Raw genomic sequence first — 23,717 nt, forward strand, 5'->3', positions numbered from 1 at the left:
AACTCTATGACATTGATGTGGCCAAAGTCAACACCTTGATAAGGTCTGATGGAAAGAAGGCATATGTTCAGTTGGCTCCTGATCATGACACTCTAGATGCTGCCAACAAAATTGGGATCATCTAAACTAAACCCAACTGACTAATTCTAAATAAATACTTTTTCAACATTAAAAGCTGTTGATATTGAGATTGATCACCTTGTATATTAAAAGTCTACATATCCTGTTCAGGCTAAGTGAAAAAAATCTTTGTTTTTTCAAAGCAAAAAAACTACATCATGTATGCAGCTAAAAAGAAATTTAATTCTCAAATAAGCAGCAGAAAAAAACTCCTAAAGCAATAAACATTGAAAAAAAAAAAACAGAAAATTAAACCAAAAAAAAAACCACACTGTGAGAGCTAAAGTTATATTTTAAGTTTTAGTTGTTATTATGCTTAGAGATCTATTGAACAAAAATGTCTCTAACCTGTAAGCCCCACTTGCCCAGAGACAGCTAACTGATTGGGATGGTGGGAATTGTTCATATAAGATGACAAGTCATGTGCTTTCACTTCTGTAAACAAATTTAGATGCCCCAAATGCAAAGAATGTGCTTGATCATAACACGAAGGCAGGAGGCAGAAGTTTGTCAGGATGTATGTTTTCCCCAAAAGGTGGGAAGAATGCAGCCTTGTGGGTTTTGCCCTAGTAAGCACTGGATTAAGGTAATTTACAGTCATTCTCTGAGAATTCCCCAGTATGGACCTGGCCAGTGTCTATTGTTCTTGCCAGTATTTAATAAAGCTTGTTTCAAATTTGCCTCAAAAACATGCTAGTTGTATCATTACTGCCCCACAGGATTAACATTTTCTGGAGGACCCGAATGAGATCAGACCATCCACTCAAATTCTGAAGAGAGATCTTTACTCCAGACTCCAGGACTGAAGAGTCTCCTCAGGAGGCTCATACCTTGTGGTATTTCAAGCTTCCTAGACATGCCTTTGATTTAACATGCTAGCAGAGTGAACTGCCATGCTGAAAAAAGCAGCAAGCATGTATAGAGGCCTCCCCTGATAAGTCCTAGTCTGGTTCATTTCTTTGGGATCCCAATCTGGGACATGGATAGGTTTAATGGAACCCAAATACTCTCCTGTCCAGGGCAGGATGCAAGATGTCATCCTGCCTGCGTGGCTCTGGTTGTTTTGCCTGCCTGGTTTTGTTTGTTTGTTTGTTTGTTTGTTTTTTGGGGGGTCTTTTTCTGGTGTTTGTAACTTCTGTTGCAAACATGGAAGCCCAGACAGATATGGGTCAGGCTCAGTTGAATGTATGAATGATGGTGGATACCTCATGGTTTGTTTCTAAATAGTATCCTTTGCGTGTGTGAGCTTTCAGTGTTCTATGTTTACTGGTTTTGTTTTTGCTATCTCTGTCACTGTCAGCTGCCAGCCAGTACTGCTAAAGCCATTTGCTATGTCTGTTTTGATGGCCAGGCTCAGAATTTATCTCTGTGCTCTCTGATCACTAGATTCAGTTTAGTAGGGATTCAAATCACTATAACAGGGCATTCAAATTTAAAAGTCCCATAAACAGTGTGTTGGTCTGTGACCCATAGGGTCACAGGAGTGGCATTATTAGGAGGTGTGAACTTGTTGGAGTACGTGTGGAGGGAGTAAGTCACTGGGAGCAGGATTTGAGGTCTCAGATGTGCAAGCCAGGCCCTGTCAGGAGCTATGAGAGATGCAGCAGGTGTTAACTAGTGTTTAGCTCCAACAGACACGTGATTCCTGATTGGGTTTCCCTACCTGACAAGGCCATGGGGTCACTGGCTGTGAAAACCCATTGCTCTTGTCTGTAATTCTTCTCATGAGTCACTTCATTCTTCCCTAAGAACTTATTTTATTCCCTAAGAATAGCTTTGGGTGCTTCCCACTGCTTGTGTATTTATCTCATGAAATTATTCCATCTGCTGGGCACATATATTTGTGGATAGTATAGAAGATGACTTTTCATTAAGCTATATAATTCTGATATATAGAATCTATACTAAGACATGCTTCATAACCAAATCTATTTGTCTCACAAGGACTGTGGATGCTTAACAGCCTTCCTTGTTCTCTTGCTTTAACTGCACATAATTAGCTCACTTTCACCTCAGAGCAAATTCAAACCAGACTAAAAGCATTTTGTAGATAGATGGTTAAGTTTAAAATCTTACAGCTATGTGCAAGGTCAGAGCTGCAGATGTCCTACCAAGGTTATTAAGAAAAGCATGCCAAATCTTGCCAGTCTACTAACAAAGGATCTGGGCCTCAAAGTTGTCGTTAGGCACTGTGCCCTACCCCCACCCCCCACGCCTGGTCACATTTTTGTTCCTATGGCCTTGGACCCTTGTCCATGGTAAATGGCTCAATTCCTTATTGCTTGCTCTAGGAATGTGCTTTTGACCAATGAGAGAAGTTTGTGTATCACTTAAAGGCTCCTGAAGGAGAAGAGCTTTTAGAATAGAAGAAGCAAGGAGAAGTTAGAAGTAGGACAGGATTATTAGAGTAGAAACAGAACATGAAATGAAGAGCATTAGCCTGTCTGTGTGAAGTTATTATAGAAATCCATTTACACCCCCTTCCCTCCTGAGAAACATTTCACCTTTGGGACCCTGGGTAGGGGCTGGTGCAGGTCTCTTAGCCTCTACAAGGCACAGTGTGGCATTCTCTTCCTGCTGCCTGCTGATCCAGATGTAGAACTCTCAGCTATTTCTCTAACACCATGCCTGCCTGCATGCCACCATCCATCCTGCAAGACGATAATGAACTGAATCTCTGAAACTGTAAGCCAACTACAATAAATGTTTCCTTTATAAGAGCTGCTGTAGCCGGGCAGTCGTGGTGCACACCTTTAGTCCCAGCACTTGGGAGGCAGAGGCAGGTGGGTCTCTGTGAGTTTGAGACCAGCCTGGTCTACAAGAGCTAGTTCCAGGACAGCATCCAAAGCCACAGAGAAGCCTTGTCTCGAACCCCACCCACCCCCCAAAAAAGAGTTGCTGTGGTCATAGTATCTCTTCATAGCAATAGAAACCCTAAGACAGATAATCTTAAAGGAACCATGTGACATGATGTCATCTTGGAATAAGTGACATGTTGTTTGCTGCCATCTTAGCTGCTGTCCTCCATCAAGATGGAGGTAGCTTTATGACTGGCAGTCATCTTTGCTAAGGTTGGAGAGGGTGAATGTCATGTGACTTCACTACCATGTTGATTATAGGTGATATTTTGGATTAAAATGGATTTTTGATTCCTGTCCTGAAAACAGTCATAAAAACAAGGTTTCTTAAGTACAGAATCTAAAAAACAATCCTTGTTATTAGGTATTAAAACTACACCTCCATACACTCATATACAAGAATGACCCTCATGTTGGCAGCCAGACTTTGTAATTTAAGAGATACCTAAGTGGTATTTGCTTCAAAGGCATGAGGGGGCCATGAAAAACAGTTGAGATTTGGCACTGAATAGCAGGACATGACTTTCTAAAGAGAGCCTAGGAGAGGGACCCCAGGAAATTGGAAAATGCAGCTGCCATGTGATGGCCACCAGAAACAACAATCAGAATGGAGTCAGTTGGGGCCTAGAAAACAGGCTGTATGTGCAGCCAAGGGCAGGGCCAGAGAGGTGACCCAAGCCCAGAGGATTATGAATGAATCCCAGATATTGAGCAATGAGTTGTTTACACTGTTGGAAGTTTGGTTTTGTCCTTGTTGTGGTTGTGCTTTGTTTCTTCTCTCTTGAAGTAAAAAAGGGTACTTTAAAAGGGTACTTTATTTTTGATATTAGATTTTAAACTACTTTAAAAGGAAATTTAAATTTAAAAAAACTGGGATTGTTTTTAAAAACAGTTTTTAAAATATTTAAATATAAGGCTAAATGATGTCTTAAAGTCTATCAATGTTTTATATTATGATGTCTTTGTTAATGCAATCTTAAAAATAATTAAAAAGCCAACCCTCACTGTCTGATCTGGAGTGCTGCCCTGCTGCAAGAAACTCAGAGAAGAGCATCAGAGAAAATGCCTGTATCTCTAGTAAATGTGCCCAGGCTATAATTTCTGGTATCAGAACCTTTAAAAAATATTTGAAGATCAATTTAAGATGGTGGTGGCCACCAACTCTAGCCAGACTACAGAGCACCTTGAACAGGGCCATAGGCACGAGAGTCCAACTGAGTAAGCCAGCAGAAATGCCTTCAAGGGCAGAGAGATGTGCAGCAGCCTCGAGTTCTAGAGGATCCTGCTCCCAGTTGCCCTGCCCAGACTAAAGATCACACTGACTCTGAGTAGCAACAGGATATCTGAGACAAGTCTCAGCAACAGTCCAGACTTTATGTTCCTTCAGAAACCAGAGACCTTGAACCAGACAATGACTCTCTGAAGTAAGTATCCGAATGTAAAGTGTTTGGACAAAACACACACACACACACACACACACACACACACACACACACACACACACACACACACAGAGAGAGAGAGAGAGAGAGAGAGAGAGAGAGAGAGAGAGAGAGAGAGAAAGAGAGAGAGAGAGAGAGAAAGAGAGAGAGAGAGAGAGAGAGAGAGGGAGGTAGAGAGGGAGGTAGAGAGGGAGAGAGGGAGAGACAGAGACAGAGACACTGCAGTTTGCAATGCCACTTTGATAAATAATGGTTTGGTGGAGAGATGGGAAGCATGATGGAATGGATGTTGCCAAGAATGTGCTGCCCAGCCCCACAGTCACCCTGGCTCTGAGCAACGGCAAGATGTCTCTCAGATAGAGAAGGGTTCATTTTCTGGATTGGAGCTCCTTGAAAAACACAGGGCATTGTGAGCAGTAGCCTGGAGTTTGCATAGGCTCTGCTCTGGAATGAATTGCCCTGTCCCTTGACTGCCCTGGCTCTGGGCAATTGCAGGATATCCTAGACGGAGAATGGTTTCTTTTCTGGATTAAGCCTTCTGAAAAATTCTCCATGGTCAGTGCTGCCAAGAGAAGCAATGTGGATGGCCATGGTCTGTGCTGCTACCAGAGGTCACATCAATGTCTGTGGTCTGTCCTGCAGCCAGGGGTCATGTAGGTGTCTGGGCATGTACTGCCACAGAGGCAATGTGAATATCTGTGGTCTGAGCTCCTTCTGGAGGTCATGTTGATGTCTGTCCTACCACCAGACGCCATGCTATTTGTGGTTTATGCTGTAGCCTGGGGCCATCTATGTATCTGTGGTCCATCCTGCCACAGGGGGCCATGTCCATGTCTGTGATGCTAGCGGACATGCTGAAGAGTGTGGCCTATGCTGACACCTGAGGCGATGTTGATATCTGTGACCTGTGCTGCTGCAGAGGGCCAGGTTGGTTGGCGTCTGTGGTCCCTGAAGCTACCAGAGGCATCCTCTATGGTGTAGCTGGAGACTGTGTAGATGTCTCTGGTCTGTGCTGCCACCAGAAACCATGTTCATGTTCATGATTCATACTGGGACCATGTTGATGTCTGTGGTCTATGCAGCCATGAGAAAACATGGAAGCATCTGTTGTAGTGGTATCAACGACTTCAGGTTCATAATTGAGAATCTGAGAATAAGAGATACCAAAGGCTTCTTCAACACTGTCCCCCCAACACATACCCCTCCCAGTGCCAAAGAAAAAAATAAACAATCTAGACAGGAAAGCATTGAGGAGAATATTTTAAAAATGTGAAAATGCTAACATATAGCTCTTCACAGTTGTTGGCTTCTGATGGCAGGGGAGATGGGAAAGGACTCATTTATTTTTAAGTGGCTGGCTACTAGGAGTTAGACCATGCTACAATGAGTACATGGGCAACACAAACTGAAATAAATGTGTGTGTGTGTGTGTGTGTGTGTGTGTGTGTGTGTGTGTGTGTTGGTGGGGGGGATGTATTTTTTTGGAAAGTATGATGATTAGGTTACATTGTGTGAAATTGACAAATGATAAAAATGTTATTTTGGAAATATAAGGAGGGAAGGAGGAGGGAGGGAGGGGAGGGGAGGAGGGGGGAGGGAGGGAGGGAGAAAAAGGATAAGAGTTGGGGCCACAGCTATGTGCACCAAATACTAAACACCAGAAACTAGGATGTTCCTATCTTACGATGCAGCAAGACAATGACTTAAGCAGTCTGGCAAAGAGCCCATAGAATGTCTCTCCTGACCTCAAGTCTATTCAGGCAAACAGATTGACTTCAGAATGAATGTCTAACCTCCTTGTCTTTACTAACTTTTGCATTAGCTATTTTGATAAACTGAGTCACACCAGAAACTGTGATATTTTATCAAGGACCAGCTGGTAGTTTCCCTATGGGCTGTATGTATGATTTAAAATTTTATTTTTATACTAAAAGAGCTTTAATTCAGAAATTACTTTTTAAGACTCAACTTAAGAAAGATAAAGTTGTTAAAAATCCTAATCTTATAAAAGGTACTAACTTGTAAAAAACTGTTAAAGATGATTAAGACATGCAAGTTAATAGTCACTTGGATCGGAACAAATAAAATTCTTTAATGTGTTCAGAACTATATTTGTAGTCATGCTAAGTCCAAATGTAATCAATTACAAAAATAAGCTTTATTTAGCCTCCTGTGTTTTGAGGTTAAGCATAAAGCAAGTAACTAACTCACATATACTTAACAGACGATCTTCAAACTCTTCAGAGATCTGCTGAATACGGCATTTAAAACATTTAATTAAAAAAAGCTTCCCATTATAGAGGGAAATGCCATGTCCTAGCAGGAACCCTAAGGTCTCCCAAGAAGACAATGAGGCACCAACTACTCCTCCTGAATTGTAGTAAAGCTAACCACTGGGAGAAGTCCTGGTCCCACTGCCAGGGGCACACCCAACAGATCAAGCCATATAAATGTCACCCACATTCAGAGGACCTAGTTCAGTTCCATGCAGGATCCCCAGCTTTCAGTCCAGAATCCATGAGCTCCCACTCACTGTGGTTTTCCCCATCAGGGTCTTGATGACCCCTGTTCATGAGACTCCTCCTCCCTCTCTTCAACTGAATCCAGGAGCTCAGCCCAATGCTTGGCTATGGGTCACTGCTTCTGCTTCCATCAGTTACTGGATGTAGGTTCAATGATGACAATTAGGGTAGTCACTAATCTGATTATAGGGGAAGGCCAGTTCAGGCACCCTCTCCACTATTGCCAAGAGTCTTAGCTGGGGTTATCCTTGTGGATTCCTGGGAATTTCCCTAGCACCAGATTTCTCCCTAACCCCATAATGGCTCCCTCTATCAAAACATCTCTCTCATTGCTCCCCCTCTCCGTCCCTCCCTCAACTCAACCCTCTCAAGCCCTCAAGTTCCTATCCCCCCATCCCCTCCCTTCTACCCCCATTCCCAGTTTGCCCAGGAGAGCTTAACCATTTCCCTTTCCTGGGGTCCTCCATGTGTGTCCCTCTTAGGGTCCTCCTTTTTTTATCTAGTTCTCTGGGGTTGTGGATTGTACTCTGATTACACATTGCTTCATGACTAATGCCCACTTATGAGTGAATACATACTGTTACAAAAAATCTTTCCACCAAAAGCTGCCTGAGCTCCAACACCACTTGTAAGCTTTTCGCCAGCCGCCTGCCTGAGTTAGGGCCCAAATGAATACACAGAAACTTGTATTAGGTTCAAAGCTGCTTGGCCAATGACTAGGAGGATTCTCATCTGTTAGCTCAGTCTCAGTTATACATCTATATATTTTATAAGACTTATCTTATCAGACGCCTTATTGGCGTCCCTCCTTGTCGGTGGTTTACATCCTGCCGCTGGAGGAGGCGAACGGGAAAAAGGCCCTTCCAGTTTCTCCTTCACTTAAATATGAGTCTCCTTGCTATGTCACTTCCTACCTGGATCAGTACTTCTCTACTACATTTCCCAGAATCCTCTTTGACTCCTAGTCCCGTCTACTTGCTGTCTCATTGCCCAAACAGTATTTTATTTAACAATCAATAAGATAAACATACACAGAAGTACTTCCCCCATCAACATACCATGTTTGTCTTTCTGGGTCTGGGTTACTTCACTCAGGATTTTTTTTTTTTTTTAGTTCCATCCATTTGCCTGAAAATTTCAAGATGTCACTGGTTTTTCACTGCAAAGTAATACTGTTTTTTCTACAATGTGGATTTTAGTACCGATTACAAACAGTAAAAATGCTAATATTATTTAAAACTTTTTATCTTTTTGTAACCTAAAAAATTCATGTGAGCTTCAGGGAGTCATATGACTCAAATCCACCTTTCACAGGTCAAATGGACTCCAGATAAAAACAGCTTAAGTTTCCCTACCTGCCTATTCCTGAGGATGTGAAATCACTCCCTCTCCCTCTCTTGGGACTCTTCCCCTTCTCCAACTAAGAGAACTATGGGTGTGAAAGTTCCAAATGCATGATTTTCCTTTAAGTTCCTAAACTTTAACTTCTGTCCTATATCTGTCTCAGCAGATTTCTACTTACCTGACAAGACACCATCCAGGAAATAGCTGCTGACTACAAAGTACTCCAAATGCCTGCAATCCCTGGATTTGCTGAAAGCTGACATGAACCGGTCCAGCCAATGTGATTGCTCCCTGTTTCTTCAGCTGGGCCAAGGAGTCAGATGCTTCTGATGAATGCCCTATTGCCTGAATCCCCTCCCAGCCTTTGACAAGCATTCCAGCCTTCCTGGGCCCTGACAGACATATTCTAATTTCAGCTGGAAGTAGTTTCAGAAGAGTGTACACCACCCTTTACAATCAACAGGCTAGAATGTTAGGTCAAAAGGAAACTCCTTGGCATAGGGAATAAAGTGGCTAACTATAGTGCCTATTTGCATACCAGAAAGGTACCTATTAAAACCAAAGATGCAGCTGTAAGCTTTTATGTGTCCATCCTGGTCTCATAGCTGCCTATAAAATAATCACTCTGAGGCTTAATATTAACCACAAACTGTTTGGCCAATTGCTCAGGTATATTACTAACTAGCTCTCATAACCCTTTTCTATTAATCTGTGTATATTGACGTGGCCGTGGCTTACCAGTAATGCTCTGGCATCTTGCTCCCTCCACATACCATCTCTCTTAACTCTGCCTTCCTTCTCTCCATATCTCTGTTTGGATTTCCCACCTGGCTCTACTTTGCCTGGCCACTGGCCAAATCAGCTTCTGTATTAACCAATAGAAATAAAACATATTCATAGCATACAGAGGGGCATCTCATATCACAAATAGACCCAGATCTATCAAAAGGTAGATTTATTAGCTTAAGCAGTTCTACAATATGATAGGGCACTTAACCTGCTCTACGTAGAACAAGGGGGTTATTGTATGGCTCTAAAAGAAAATTGTTGTTTCTATACAAAGCCACTCATGAATCACTTGAGGTAATTTGACTAAACGCAAATTTAAACACTTAAACACGAGCACGCACGCACGCACACACACACACACACAGACAGACAGAGCAGAAAAAAGGGGACCCAAGATAAATGTCTAGTTCTCATTTTCATAGTCAAATAAACTCAGCCACCACAGGTCTTTGACCCTTCTGTTTCTGTTAATTACTATTGGCCCCTGCATCATTAATGCCTTAACTAGATATTTAATCCCTGTCTGGGTGCCATTCAAGCGATGCATATTAGATCCCAATGTAAACAGGTACCTACCAGAGTCAAGAATTTGACTCAGGATACAACTCAAAGGGGGAATGTGAGGGCTAAAGTTATGTTTTAAGTTTTAATTGTTGTGCTAAAGGAATATATAAAACAAAAATACCTCTAACCTGTAAGCATCACTTGCCCAAGGGCAGATAACATGCCACATGTTTTCACTTCTGTAAACAAGTTTGGTATGATCACAAGTAGGCAGGAAGTACATAGGCAGGAAGTAATGTAAGGATGTATACTTGCCCCAACTGGTCAATGGCAGGAAGAATGCAGCCTTGTGGGTTTTGTCTTAATAAGTACTGGACTAATGTAATTCATGTCCATTCTCCGGGAATCCCAGGTAAGGACCTGGCCAGTGTCCACTGTCCTGGCCAGTATTTCATAAAGCTTGCTTCAAACTTGGCTTATAATTTGTGATAGTAGTCTTATTCTCACCCAGTGGGATTAACAACTCTTTAAAACATTTACAGAAAGTTAGAATAGCAAAGAAAAAAACAAGCTGAAATGTTCCTTTCTATTTACTGCCTTGTTCATTTTGACCCCTCCAGTATATATGTAATGTGTGAGGGGAGAGGGAATATACATGAACATTCATCTATGTAAATGTGTTCTTGTATGTGTCATAGCATACATGTGGAAGTCAAAGGACAATCTCGAGAGTGGGTTCTCACCTTCCATACAAGGTGTTTTTTTGTCATTTGCAGCTATACACCTGCCTCCCATCTTGCCATAAAATCACTGGGATTACTAACACAAGCTACCACACCCAGCTTTATGTGGGTGTTGGAGATTCAAACCTCATGCCCCTCATACTCAAGTGCTTTACCTACTGAGTAAGCATTCCTTACAACAATGCTGGTTAGAATTTATTAATAAACTCTTTTAAAATTATTTTATTATTTGTGTGTGTAGGTACCCACAAAAGCCAAAAAATGACAATGGAGCCCCTGGAGCTGGAGTTATAGGCAGTTACAAGCTGTCTGGGTGCTAGGAACCAGACTCTGGTCCTCTGCTGAGCTATCTCTTACACCACAACTGACCAATTCTTACCTAATATTTCCAGGGACAATTCTGACAAAAGATTGAATGCTTTCCCTTTAAGACTAGGAAGATAGCAAGGATGTGTAATTTAACCATTACTGTTCAGCTTGGCATTATAGACTACAGTCAGCGCAATAAAGAAACTGCAGTGAAATGAACCATATCAGACAAGAGGATAGCCTTTTTCAGTAGATCACATAATTATATAAAGAAATCCTATTAAAATCTACAAAAACACTATCAGAACCAATAATGCAATGTAATAATACTACAGAATCCAAAGTCAACATATTTATAATCATCTTTTTACACATTAGCAATGAACTCAAAAATTGAAATAAAAGTACTTTTATAATTGCATCAAAATATGAAATATAGATAGACAGATACATATGTATTATAAAACTATGCAAGATAACCAAAATAAGAAGTACAATAGTAAGTACAACAAAATAAGAAGATATCATAGAGATATTAAAGCTGGAATAACTAGAGAGATGCAGTTTTGGTGAACTCAACCTACCTCCCTTCCTCTCATGGAACCAAACCCAGTATTAAACACATGCCAGGCTAACACTCTTATCATCGAGTTTATCTCCAGCACAATATTGTAAGAAAATTCAATTTTTTTCAAATCTATCTATAGATTCAATGTTATCCCAAATAGAATCCAAATAAGCACGTTTATATAGACTGATACAATAGTTCTTAAAAACTGTATGAAAATGAAAGGAAACTAGATTAACAAAAAACACAGGAAAAAAGAATGAAACTGGAGGGTTTATATAATTTGATTTTAGGACTTACTATAAAGCTACAATAATCCATACAGTGTTACTGGTTGAAGGTCAATAGGACAGACATATCTATCTACCCATGAGAAATGCAGGATACTCTGCTATCCAAGAGAAAAGAAAGCACACATTCCTACTGAAAAACTATATGCAAATGTGAACAGAAGTGCCTAGCACACACTAGTCACTTGGTTCAATTCCCATCACTACCTCCCAAAGAATCTAAGAATAGTAGTAATAGTAAGTACAACAATGTAGACGAATCTCAAAATAATACGCTGAGTGAAAGAGGAAAATAAGAGAAGGAAAAGAAATGTATGATTCTATTCACATAAATACTAAAGTATATAAATTCCTCTATAATAGCAAGTTAGTTTAGTGGTTTCTAAGGGATAAGATGACAAAAAGAAGAGCAGGGAAAAAAAAAATCCAAGTCATCTGAGTACATTTTTTTAAGTAATAGATTTATTTCATTACTTTAATAGTTTTTACCAGATTGAGTATGTTAGCATTTATCAAGCTGGATGTCTAGTGTACATTATACTACTGAAAACCACACCCCAATAAAGGAGGACACATATCCTGAAAATGTTGTAAAAGTCAATTCATAGTATGAGCAGAGTTTTAAATACCAGGTCTGGTATTATTTTATGATTTTTTTTCAACAGACAGTAACAAAATCCATGAAATTATTCCTTCATATTCACCAACATCTTTGATAAGGCTGGTTGTTCTACTAAGTTTTAGGTAAAAACCAAAGAAAAATATGCAGAAAATGAGTAAGCATACCTTGATTTGTGCAAAGGGTCTTTCATAACCTCCAACATATAGAAGGCCAACATTCTGTGGAAGCAACCTACAAGGTAGGAAAAAATAAAATAAAGAAAACGTCTTATGGATAGAATACTCTGACTTTGATATAGGATTATAAGAAGAAGTGGGGAAACTGGAGAGATGACTCAATCAGCAAAGTGCTTACTGCACAATCATCAGGACCTGAGTTTGATTCTCCATAATACTTGTGAAAAAGCCAGGTGTGGTGGCAACAGTCTGTAATCCAGGCACTGGGGAAGTGGAGGGAGGCTCACTGACCAATCAGTCTAGCCTAACTGCCAAGTTTTGGGCCAACAAAGAGATTGCCCCCCCCTCAAAAAAAAATGAACCAAGATAGATAGCATCTCATCTGCAACACAATACTCAAAGTTGATTTCTAACTACACACACACACACACACACACAGAGAGAGAGAGAGAGACAGTAAAATATCTGTAATAGATACTATGAAAAATGAATATTCAATTATTGTCTTTTGTACAATGAGACAGTAACATCAAAGGAATGCTTCTATTTTAAAATAAAAAAAAGGTAAAATGTTAAGAATGGGCCTGGAATGTAACTCAGATAGGTAGGGTATTAACATAGCATATACAAAGCCTGGGTTCAAATTCTAGTACATCATAAAACTGGGTGTGCTGTCACAGGCCTAAGCAGGAGGATCAAAAGTCCAAAGAAGGTCAGCCTCAGATACACAGAGAGTTCTAGGCTAGCTTGGGCTACTTGCTTCTACAGCTCAAAAAACTTCATGAAAATTTAAATACAGAATATACTTAACAGTAATTCTAATAAGATTACTAGTGTCTCTAGAAATGAGGTGACAATATTATAATAAAATATTTATAAAGATTTAATTGAAGAACTATTGAATGCATGCCTATACCATGTATTATAGATGATAATAATTTTAATTTTGTGCTAAAATTTTACCAAAAACTTGACTAAATACTCCTAACAAAAAAGTGGCCTTGACCCATGGTATAAAAAAATACCTGTTACTGGAAAGCAAGTGGGTTTATGGAGAGCTAGGTTAAAGTCGGAATACATAGGAGTCACAGCTTGAGTAAGGAGTAAAAGTCAAACTATATATGGTTTTACGCCCTAAATCATCTTTTCATTTCTTCCTATTCAGATCTCTAGAAGGTACATTATGTCATTTTCTTTTGTTTCTGTTTTTCCATGTATGTATGTATGTATGTATGTATGTATGTATGTATGTATGTATGTATGTATGTTGCCTACAAATATGACTGTGAACTACATGCATGCCTCGTGCCCACAGAGGGCCTCAGATCTCCCAGAACTTGAGTTAAGAGATGGTTATAAACTCCCACATGGGTGCTGAGAGTCAAACCTGGTCTTTTAGAAGGGTAGTCAGTACTCTTAATCCCTGGGCTATTTCAGCAGTCCCTTATTTTCCTTTCTTAAGACAGTCTTACTATGTAGCCCAAGGAGGCTTCTAATTCATGGTGGCCTACTTCAGCCTCCCAAGTGCTAGGATTATGGTCCTGTGACAATCAGAGGTCTACCATTTGCACTGAAACTTCAGGTGGGTTTTGTTTGTGGTGCTGGGAATTACCTTACAACCTCATATATAAAGGCAAGTACTCTATACAGAGCTAAATTCCCAGTCCATGTTAAAACATTATAAATGAATACTGCGTTTAGAACTTTGGAATAATTAAAGAGAAATTAGTAGTGGAGTAAGCTATGGAAAGGACATAAACACTACCCATTGTGTGGGGAAACATGGCTTTGGCCTGACCTAGCTGCCTTGAGAGGCCTGTGTCATATGTTTCTCAGGTTAGAGTCCATGGCAGGGGTAAGTGGGTGGGGTTGGGGGAGGGGGAGTGGGCACAATGTGCCTCCCAGTTCTTAAGAAACCATCACACTCCCTCAGGCAGTGAAGCATTCAGGCCACTTTGTGTTTCTCTGTATGTTCCCTCAAAGGCAAGGAAGCATGGAAGCTTGACAGGACAACTGGTCTTAAGACATTAATTTTGTGTACCCTGTATATCTTGCAAACATCATTCTATCCTGGCAACTGCAGCTGTTTTGATCCTGCCAATTGTCACTATATTCTGTTGCTGATAAAGCTATAAAAAGTGTGATTGCTCTTAATAAAATATTCATAGCCTCAGTCTTGCTGTGGCTCCTCCAATTGGCCAGGTTTAATTCCTCACAGCCATATACAGTAACTTTGGCCTGGTATACCATAGTATATCTCATTCTTTTAGCATAATTTTTTTCTAAAAGACATGTAAATAAATGAACATATAACTTCATTTTTAGCATTAATATATGGAGGGAAATCCCGTATTCCACACTCCAAATCTCTATGTATAGATACATCTAAGAGTCTACATAAAGTTAGGACAGAGCTGAAATGAGCTGCAGGACAACTATACATTCTATTGCATGAATCTGAGAACAGAACACTCAAATGCACTTGTTTACTACATATATGTACTACAAGTGCCAATTCAAAGCAAACCAATGGAACCTTTTCAGTGTGCCATATTGGCATCATCACAGAAAATAGGAATACTTAAGATAACAATCTCCTTTTTGTGCTGTTTGTTTTTGGGTTTTTGAAGCAGAGCTATGGAGCTCTCACTGCACACTCCTGGGATATCCTGGAATTTTCTAACTACACCAAGCTACCTCTACCTCCAAGTGCTAAGTTACAGATGCATCACTGAAACACCTGGCATAACTGTCTCTTTAAAATTCAATTCAACCTCAAGCATTTTAGAATCCACATTTATTAATAACTTTTCCGAAACAGAGCGTTTCTGATAATAGTGCAATCTTTAGTTGTCACTGGGGACAAATATGAGATGTTTGTGTGATTCTTCACCCCTGGTATGGACTACCTAGTGAGATGAAGAAAGCAAACATCTTAAAGCATGAAATAGGACAGAATTTCAATCTCCTCAGAACCATCTCTTATACCCTATAGGGACAATAACACACACTAACAGAACATTAACAGTAGGCATACACAATCCTGTATTAAACTCATTTAGCCAAATCCCTTTTTACAATTAGAATATTAAGTAATAACACGTTAATAATACACTATAACACACATAACAAAGGGAGTTTGTTTACTTCATTCAAGTACAAAGTATAGGATATGTCCCCAAATCTCAGCAATGCAATGAAATGAGGAAATTCTTGCCATGCTTTAACAACTAAGAAATTCAACCAATAAAACCTTGAACCATTCTGGTAGCAGCTATATATAGTAGTGGTAATTAACAAATTTTCACAGAAAACTTGATAATCTTCCTTTAAAAGTAAGAATAATCACTGTTCATACAGACAGACAGTAGGAAAGGAAGATAATAAAAGCTGGCTGACATTTAAAAGCCAATATGCTTCTAATTACTATGCACGTGCATCTCAGGAAGTTTGCCAACATACTATTTAGTGTGCACCTTCCTTCCTTTAATTTGCTATCTAAAAACTACATCTCCTCACCATTTTCTTAAATGTTACCAGTAAGACTTTGTTTTTAACTTTTAAAAATATTATCTATTATTCTTTATCATATATCATACTATATCATACTATCTTCACTTGAACAGAGCTTTGCTGTTGTTTGTTTAAAACAAAGTCTTACTGTATAGCTTTGACTGGTCTGAAACTCTGAGATTGCATGCTTGCCTCCTGAGTACTGAGATTAAGGCATGTGACATATACCATACCTGGCTTCATTTGGGTAGTTTTAAATATGTATTATGATTTAAAAGCCATGTACGAATAAGATAATACTTTGCTTATATAAGTTTCCATTTTAAAGTGGAATACTTTAAATGTTTTCCTCTTCTAAAAGATTGTTTTGCTAAATTAAAGACATATTTATTGCCAAGTAATAAGCATCTTCAATACAGGGTGCTTGTATTTCAATACAGCAATCACATGTTTTTGATCAACACGAATTTAGCACTGACAAACATATACACAGGTTTCTCTGAGACAGAAATTCTGCCCCATTCAAGTTCATGAAGCTGTTCTGCCCTCAAGTTAGGTGAACATCACCATGATCTTTATAAACTACTAATAGCCTCTAAGTACTGGATCTAAATGCTTGGTAGTGTGGCTACCTAGTAGGACTCTTGAAAAACAGTGGCAGAGGAGTAGTGTTGGAAGAGGGGATTCCTACTATAACTTTTGAAGAACTAAAAATAGGTAAAACTAGTACTCATTTTGCATTTGATTTCCCAAACACAAATAGTAACAACTGACTACACGGGAAATGTCCCAAATTGTTCCCACAAACAACCCTCAATAAAAGAAAAGCAAACACTGGTGGATAACAGAACAAACACTAAATGAACTTCATTCACTGCTTGCTGACATCTGACACATACTGATTCATAATTGTGTACATAATTCATAATTGAAGATACAGAAGCATCCCTTCAAAAAGCAATCAAGTCTACAATTACCTCAAATTAAAAAATTTAAGGAAAGATGGGTGTGGTAGCACACATCTGTAATCCCAGTATTTTGGAAGCTAAGGTAGATTGGTGGGGGAGCAGGGCACTAGAATGAAATTTCAAGAAAAAAACAAAACAAGAACCTAATAATTTAAAATTGACTGCAAGGGCTGGAGAGATGGCTGAGCAGCTAAGAACACTGGCTGCTCTTCTGGAAGACCCAGTTTCAATTCCCAGCACCCATATGGCAGCTCATAATTGTCTGTAACTCCAGTTTCAGGGGGATCTGATGTTCTCCTCTGGCCTCTGTAGACATCAGGCATGCACATAGTATACATTCATACTACAGGCAAAACACCCATACACGTACACTACATATAATCAACCTCCAATAAAATACTTTGAAACAACATTCAGTACTCTTTCATCTTTGTATGCTTTCTGTACATGTATGATGTGTTCACTTGTGTGAATGTGGTCACATCTGTGTATGGATAATTTATGTAGAGGTCAGAGGACAGGTACAGATAGGTACTTCACTTCCACTTTGTTTGAGACAGGATCTATGTGCTTACAGGGACTTTCCTGTCTTTGCCCTTAACCTTGACAGAAGCCCTGAGGTCATAGACACACTATCTCACCCAGCTTTACTTGAGTTCTGGAAAGTACAGCTCAGATGCTCAAACAAAGAATTTTATCTACTGACCCAATGTCCCAGCCAACACAGGGTACCACAATATTCTTTACAAAATATTCCCACCACTTAAGTCTCACAGGTAAACTGAAATTTATTTAATTAATAGCACACTAAAGAGGATTAAAATACTCAAAGTACATACTCAAAGTATGTACTTTAAAATAATTACTAAATTGAAAAGAAAGCACAAATAATCAGAACAGAATCTTTTTAAAAGAGGGGTGGAGCTGGGAAGATGGATCAGGTGCTAAAAGTATTTCCTGTTCTGAGTGCCAAAGTTGAATTCCCAGCACCTACATTAGATGGCTCCATGGAATGAAATGCCCTCTCTTCCAGCTTCCAAGGGTACTTGAAGACATGTGGTATATACTTACATGGACAGACAGATAAACACAAACACAAAATCTTTTTAAAAAATAAAATTGTAAGAAGAACAAAGACTAAACATGCATTGTACTTTTATATATACTTTACATATATACTTTTATACTAACAAGTTTCAAAATTCTGAATAAGAATACGAGGAAAAATCAAAAATAAACTGATGACTACAAAGTCCAAAGCTTCCATAAAGAGCAAAGTTATACTATCTGCAGGAAAACAGTTGGACAAAATCATTACTATGATTAGGCCAGAAAGACAAATATTTTATTTTCTCTCATTTGTGACTCATATATTTTATAAAGACATATAAATCATGACTGTATTATTTTTTCTTTCATCTGTAGTTTCTACATTTTTTTATAGATACTGTCTGGGAGAACAAAGGGGACTCACAGGAAAGGGAGAGAGAGAAGGATAGGCAATATTCAAGAGATAATATCGACACAAATACATACTTAGATAAAAATGTCCTTATGCATCACAGTACCATGTACCGTGAATATATATAATCAAAAGTTTTCAAAGCTAAAAGTCTTTTTAGATTTGTGACATTTAGAAATTAATTCTACAAAGAAAACAAAAGGCCTAGCTAGATTAACCATCAAATTCTACTAAATGTTTACAGATAAAATTAACTCTAATCATACCTAAGAAAGAAATATGTTCTACTTTATTAGCTAGTAACAGCACAACTCTTGAAAGTTGAATAAGAAGAAAAAATATAAAAAATAAAAAGCAATCTTCCTCCCTAAGTCTTCTGAGTGCTAGGATTATATGCAGGAGCCACCATACTCAGTTCATATGTTGTTCCTTTTAAAAATTACATTTATTTATTTGTATGTGTGTGCCTTTGTGCACATGTATGTGGGCACATATACATAAACATGACTGCACATATGTAGAGGTCAGAAAAACCTTCGTTTGCTACAATAAGAGCAAGAGAAGAGGAGTAGAGGAGAGGAAATGGAGGGGCAGAAATATTGAGTTGGGGGAAGAATAGAGGAAAGAGAGCAGGATGAGAGATACTATATCAGAGGGAGCCACTATAGGACCAAGAAGAGCTCTGGAACCAGGGAGATCTCCAGAGACCTACAAGGATGACACAATCTGACAATCCAGGCAATGGTGGAGAGGATAACCCAAAAGCCCTTCCCCTAAAATGAGATTGATGACTTCTCTTTATGCCATCCTAGAGCCCTCACCCAGTGGCTGAAGGAAGCAGAGACAGACATCCACAGATATACACTGAGCCAAAATCAGGAATTTAGTTGAAGAGAGGGAGGAATGAAGAACGAAAGGGTCTGTACCAGGTTGGAGAAACCCACAGGAACAGTTGACCTGAACATGGGAGAGCACATGGACCCCAGATGCTGTCTGAGAGGCCAGTACAAGACTGATCCAGACCCCTGAACATGGATGTCAATAAGGAGGCCTCTGCACTCCAGGGAGCCCCTGGTAGTGCATTAGTATTTTTCCCTGGTGCAAGAAGGGACTTTGAAAGCCCATCCCATGTGAAGGGTTACACTCTGGCCCTGGACACATGGGGAAGGGCCCAGGACCAGCACAGGAAGATTTGGTGGACTTTGCAGAGCCCCCGTTGAGGGCCCTACCCTGCCTGGGGAGTGGTGGGTGGATGGGGTGGGGGGTGGCTGGGGTGGGGAGGAAGGTTGGGGGTGAGGGGAGGGAGAGGGAGAAGGGACTTGAAATAAACTTGTTCCCTAACTAGAACTAATAAAATAAAATAAAAAATTAAGTATTTAATATTAAAAAAAAAAGAAAGAAAGAAAAAAGAAAAAAAAAGAAAAAGAAAAACCTTCATTTGTCATGTAGGCCCCGGGGAACTGAATCAACAGCATCAAGACTGACAGTTATGTGCCCTTACCTGTTGTTCTTAAATTAGTAAATTTGTTTCTAGTTATTCTGTAAACATTTTATATGGTGGTTTGTCCATCTGCAACACAAAACTCTTTAAGTTGGGGCTGGAGAGATGGCTCAACAGTTGAAAGCACTCGCTGTTCTTCTAGAAGACCTGAGTCTGGTTCTCAGAATCCAGGCAGCTCATCTGTAATTCCAGCTCCAAGAATCCAATAGTCTCTAGCATCCAAGGGCATTTGCAACTCACATGCACTTACCCACTTGTGCACATGATGAAAATAATAAAAATATGTTCCTCATGAATTTAAGTTGACTCTAGTAATTCTAAGTGGACAGCTGATTTGTTATTTCCTGTGTAAATGTAAATCAGAGTAGTTTCAAAAGCTGAGTTTAATAGCTAGCTAAGTCACTGAACTCATAAAGTTCCCTACAAAATTGGCTATTTAATAATGCTAACAATTATTTTATGCCTTACCATACCTACAGAAAGAGGGGGAAATGGCTTACTAGGGGATTAAACTCATTCTGAAATCTCAGCCATCACCATACCCATGCATTCTCCTCTCCCTGACATTAACCTCATGACACTAATCCCAACAGAATGAAAACAAACACATTATTTTACGTTGTGGAAAAAGGAATATGTTATAGCTTTACTCTAACTGAGGTGAACTGCCTCACACTTTGTGGGCTGTTGTTAGTTGACCAAAGAGATTATCAGATATAAATACTATAGCACATAAAGAAAACCCTTTTGGAAACAGTTCTCAGAGCAGACAACAGAAATGTTCACACACATACCACATAAAACATGTTAAAAGGTTAGATAAGTTCATTTCCTGGATTGAGAATGTCTGAATCTGGGTACCAGTTTTTACTCCTCTTTGTTTAAAGGATGATCCTGTATATTCTTTAGACAAGATCGTTGACTACACAGCCCCCATTTTCATCTAGAAAAAAATACGATGTTGGAAAGCCATTCATGCAAAAGGAAAGCACATAAGATGTTCTAGAAACCAGATACAGTGAAATTCAAAAGGAATATATATATAACCTATGAATCAATTTTTAGTCGAAATTATAGTACAATGTGACATGATACAACTTGCTTCAATAATGGCTACGATTAATCCAAGAGACTAATGTTTAAATTCCCACAATGATTGAGGCTGCTATAATGTATTCTAATTTCAAAGGTTTCAACAATTCTGAATGTCCAGGGTAATTTTAGCTTCACAGAATTCTCCACAAAGTACTGGTTGCCACCTGAACTACAACACAATATAAAGAAATGTTCAAATGTCTCATGGATAAGATATACACTACACTGGACTTTTACTATTAATTTTAGTATGAATGTTCCTTCTGTAAGCATAGACTATAGAAATAATGGATTATTTATCATCACAAAACACTGACCCTTATTTTTAAAGTAATCATCACTTTCACAGCTCTAAGTAGAAAGCATCACATTGAATTAACAAACAGACCTTGCCTTAATATTACCAGCACATTCTTTTATTCAACTAAAGTAACTACTACGTGGCTCGTTTGTAAAGACCTTAAAGGAACTTTGTGTCCAGCTAAAAAGTTCACACACACACCCTACTTTGGTCAAGGAGCAAAAGATAATAACAAAGTACCTCAACACTACAAAAACTAACATTTCAGAACAAGATAAAATGATGCATGCTTTTATACACACTAAAAGCATAACAGTCCATCAGAAACTAAACCAAGCAAAGTGTGTTCACACACGCCTTTAATCCCAACACTCAAGAGGCAGAGGCAGGAGATCTCGGTGAGCTTTGAGGCAATTCTAATATACATAATAAGTTAGTTCAGAGCCAGCCAGGGCAATACAATGAGCCCCTATATGAAAACACAGAAACCACAAACAAACAAAAACTCACAAGAGAAAGCATAACAAACTTTGAGCTGTCCCACCTGCCACAGTACTAATCTTAAAAGCATAAATATCCTAAACATTTCAAACCAGCTTAAAATCCATCAAAATCTCACACACTAGGCTGATAATGGGGAATCATGAAATGTTAGCTTAACTCTATTTTACTGGACAGTGCTGGCAAAGTTACACGGTTGACCTAACTTAAAATGTCTTAAGAACCAGAGCTAAAGAGGTAGCTTAGTGTTTAAAAGCCTAGTTTTTTTGAAAGTCCTGAATTCAATTCCCAGCACCCACATGGCAGCTCACAACTGTCTGTAACTCCAGTCTCAAAGGATCCAATATCCAATTCTGGCTTCCAAAGGCACCAGGAACACACAGATATATGTGCAGAAAAAAGTACCCATACACATAAAAAACTATAAACAAAATTTAATAAAAACAAAATGTCTTAAAACCATGGCCTCTCCAGTTGCAGAGAAGGAGGAGTGATGAGCAAAGGGGTACAGACCAGGCTGGTGAAACCAACAAAAACAGTTGACCTGAACAAGGGGGAGCTCTTGGTCTCTAGACTAATAGCTGGGAAACCAGCATGGAACTCATCCAGACACCACAAACGTGGGTGTCAGTGAGGAGACCTCGGAAATCTATGGGGCCTCTTGTAGTAAGTAGATCAGTTTTTATCCTTAGCATAGGAATGGACTTTGGGAGCCCATTCTACACAGAGGGATACTCCTTCAGCCTAGACACATGGGGGAGAGGCTAGGCCCTATCCCAAAAGATGTGACAGATTCTTAAGACCCTCACATGGAAAGCCTCACCCTTCCTGGGGAGCCGAAAGGCTATGAGATAGGAAGGGCATTAGTGTGGGGCAGGGGAGGAGGGGAGGGAAAGGGAACTGGGATTGACATATAAAACAATCTTGCTTCTAATTTAAATAGAAAAAATCTGTAAAGAATTGTGTTGGTTTTTTTCCTTTAAAAACAAAATTAAAAAAAGCAAAACAAAAAAAGACCCCCCCCAAAAAAAAAAAACATGGCCTCAGTGAAGAGGAATGAGCTACACTCCTCAATCTAACAAGAATTTGTGAAGTAGATTATGATCAATACAATCTGAGAATCTCAAAGTACTCAGCCAAAACATGACTATACTATCTTTTACACAAACTAATAATCCTTTGGGCACAGCAGTGTAACTAAAACATTAAGCAAAGCAAGAATTTAGCAAGAACAAATATTATATGAGGCATGCAGAATATGGAAACTCATAAAGACAGGAAGTGAAATAAAGGCGATCAGGGGCTTGTGTGAGGAAGAAATAGAGAAGTAAGACTTGTTCCAAATACAGAAAGAGACTTACAATATTAAATTTCCAGTAAAGTGTCTAACACATGGCAGGTGATCAATGGCTACTTGATATACAGTCTAAAGGGAATCAAAAGAATTTTTTTTTTAAGTAACCTTAAAAGCTAGTGTGCTCTTTTCAGGGAATAGATATAAAGGAAATTTATATGTAGATTACTTTGCCATAAAATATTGATACATAAAGCAGGGTGTGATGATGCACACCCTTATCCCTGGCACTCAAAAGGAAGAGGCAAGAGGATGTTTGTGAATTCCCACCAGCTGAGTCTAGACATCAATTTCCAGGCCAGACAGATCTACACAGAGAAACTCTCAAAGACAAACAAACAAATCAATACAAAAAAAAAAAAAAAAAAAAAAAAAAGGCAAAGAAATCCAAAGTTTCAACTACACGCTAAACAAGGTAAAAACATAAGGTATTTATATAAAAAAGACAGCAAATGACTTACAAGTACAAATACAAAGCTCAGCAGATTCCCAAAATTCTCCCTTGATCTAGTTTTGAAAAAACAAAGGTATTCGTGAGAAATTAAAAAATGTTCTTATATTATATGCTTAGCTGGTAGTAAAACATCTGAAATCATCTTGGCAATGTAGCCAGCAAACACTTGCAGATGTTCTGATTATGGTGAAAGTGGCCAGGGTTAATTATGTTCTAGGATGAAACTTGAATATTCCACTTCATTTCCTCATGTGTGATTATGCTTATAGTGCTAACAAACT

The 23,717-nt window shown here is 39.0% G+C and overlaps 1 protein-coding gene across 3 annotated transcripts in view; it reads right to left on the minus strand.

The window, feature by feature from the left end:
- Positions 1 to 23,717, minus strand: part of Rngtt (RNA guanylyltransferase and 5'-phosphatase) — a 209,152-nt gene that overhangs the window by 66,177 nt on the left and 119,258 nt on the right. For all 3 annotated transcript variants that reach the window (XM_027403414.1, XM_027403412.2, XM_035439935.1), the window contains exon 14: positions 12,276 to 12,342. In XM_027403414.1, the coding sequence (XP_027259215.1) occupies positions 12,276 to 12,342 (67 nt within the window). The remainder of the gene's footprint in view (positions 1 to 12,275; positions 12,343 to 23,717) is intronic.

The sequence above is a fragment of the Cricetulus griseus genome, chromosome 2, assembly GCF_003668045.3.
Source record: "Cricetulus griseus strain 17A/GY chromosome 2, alternate assembly CriGri-PICRH-1.0, whole genome shotgun sequence".
NCBI classification, from domain to species: Eukaryota; Metazoa; Chordata; class Mammalia; order Rodentia; family Cricetidae; genus Cricetulus; species Cricetulus griseus.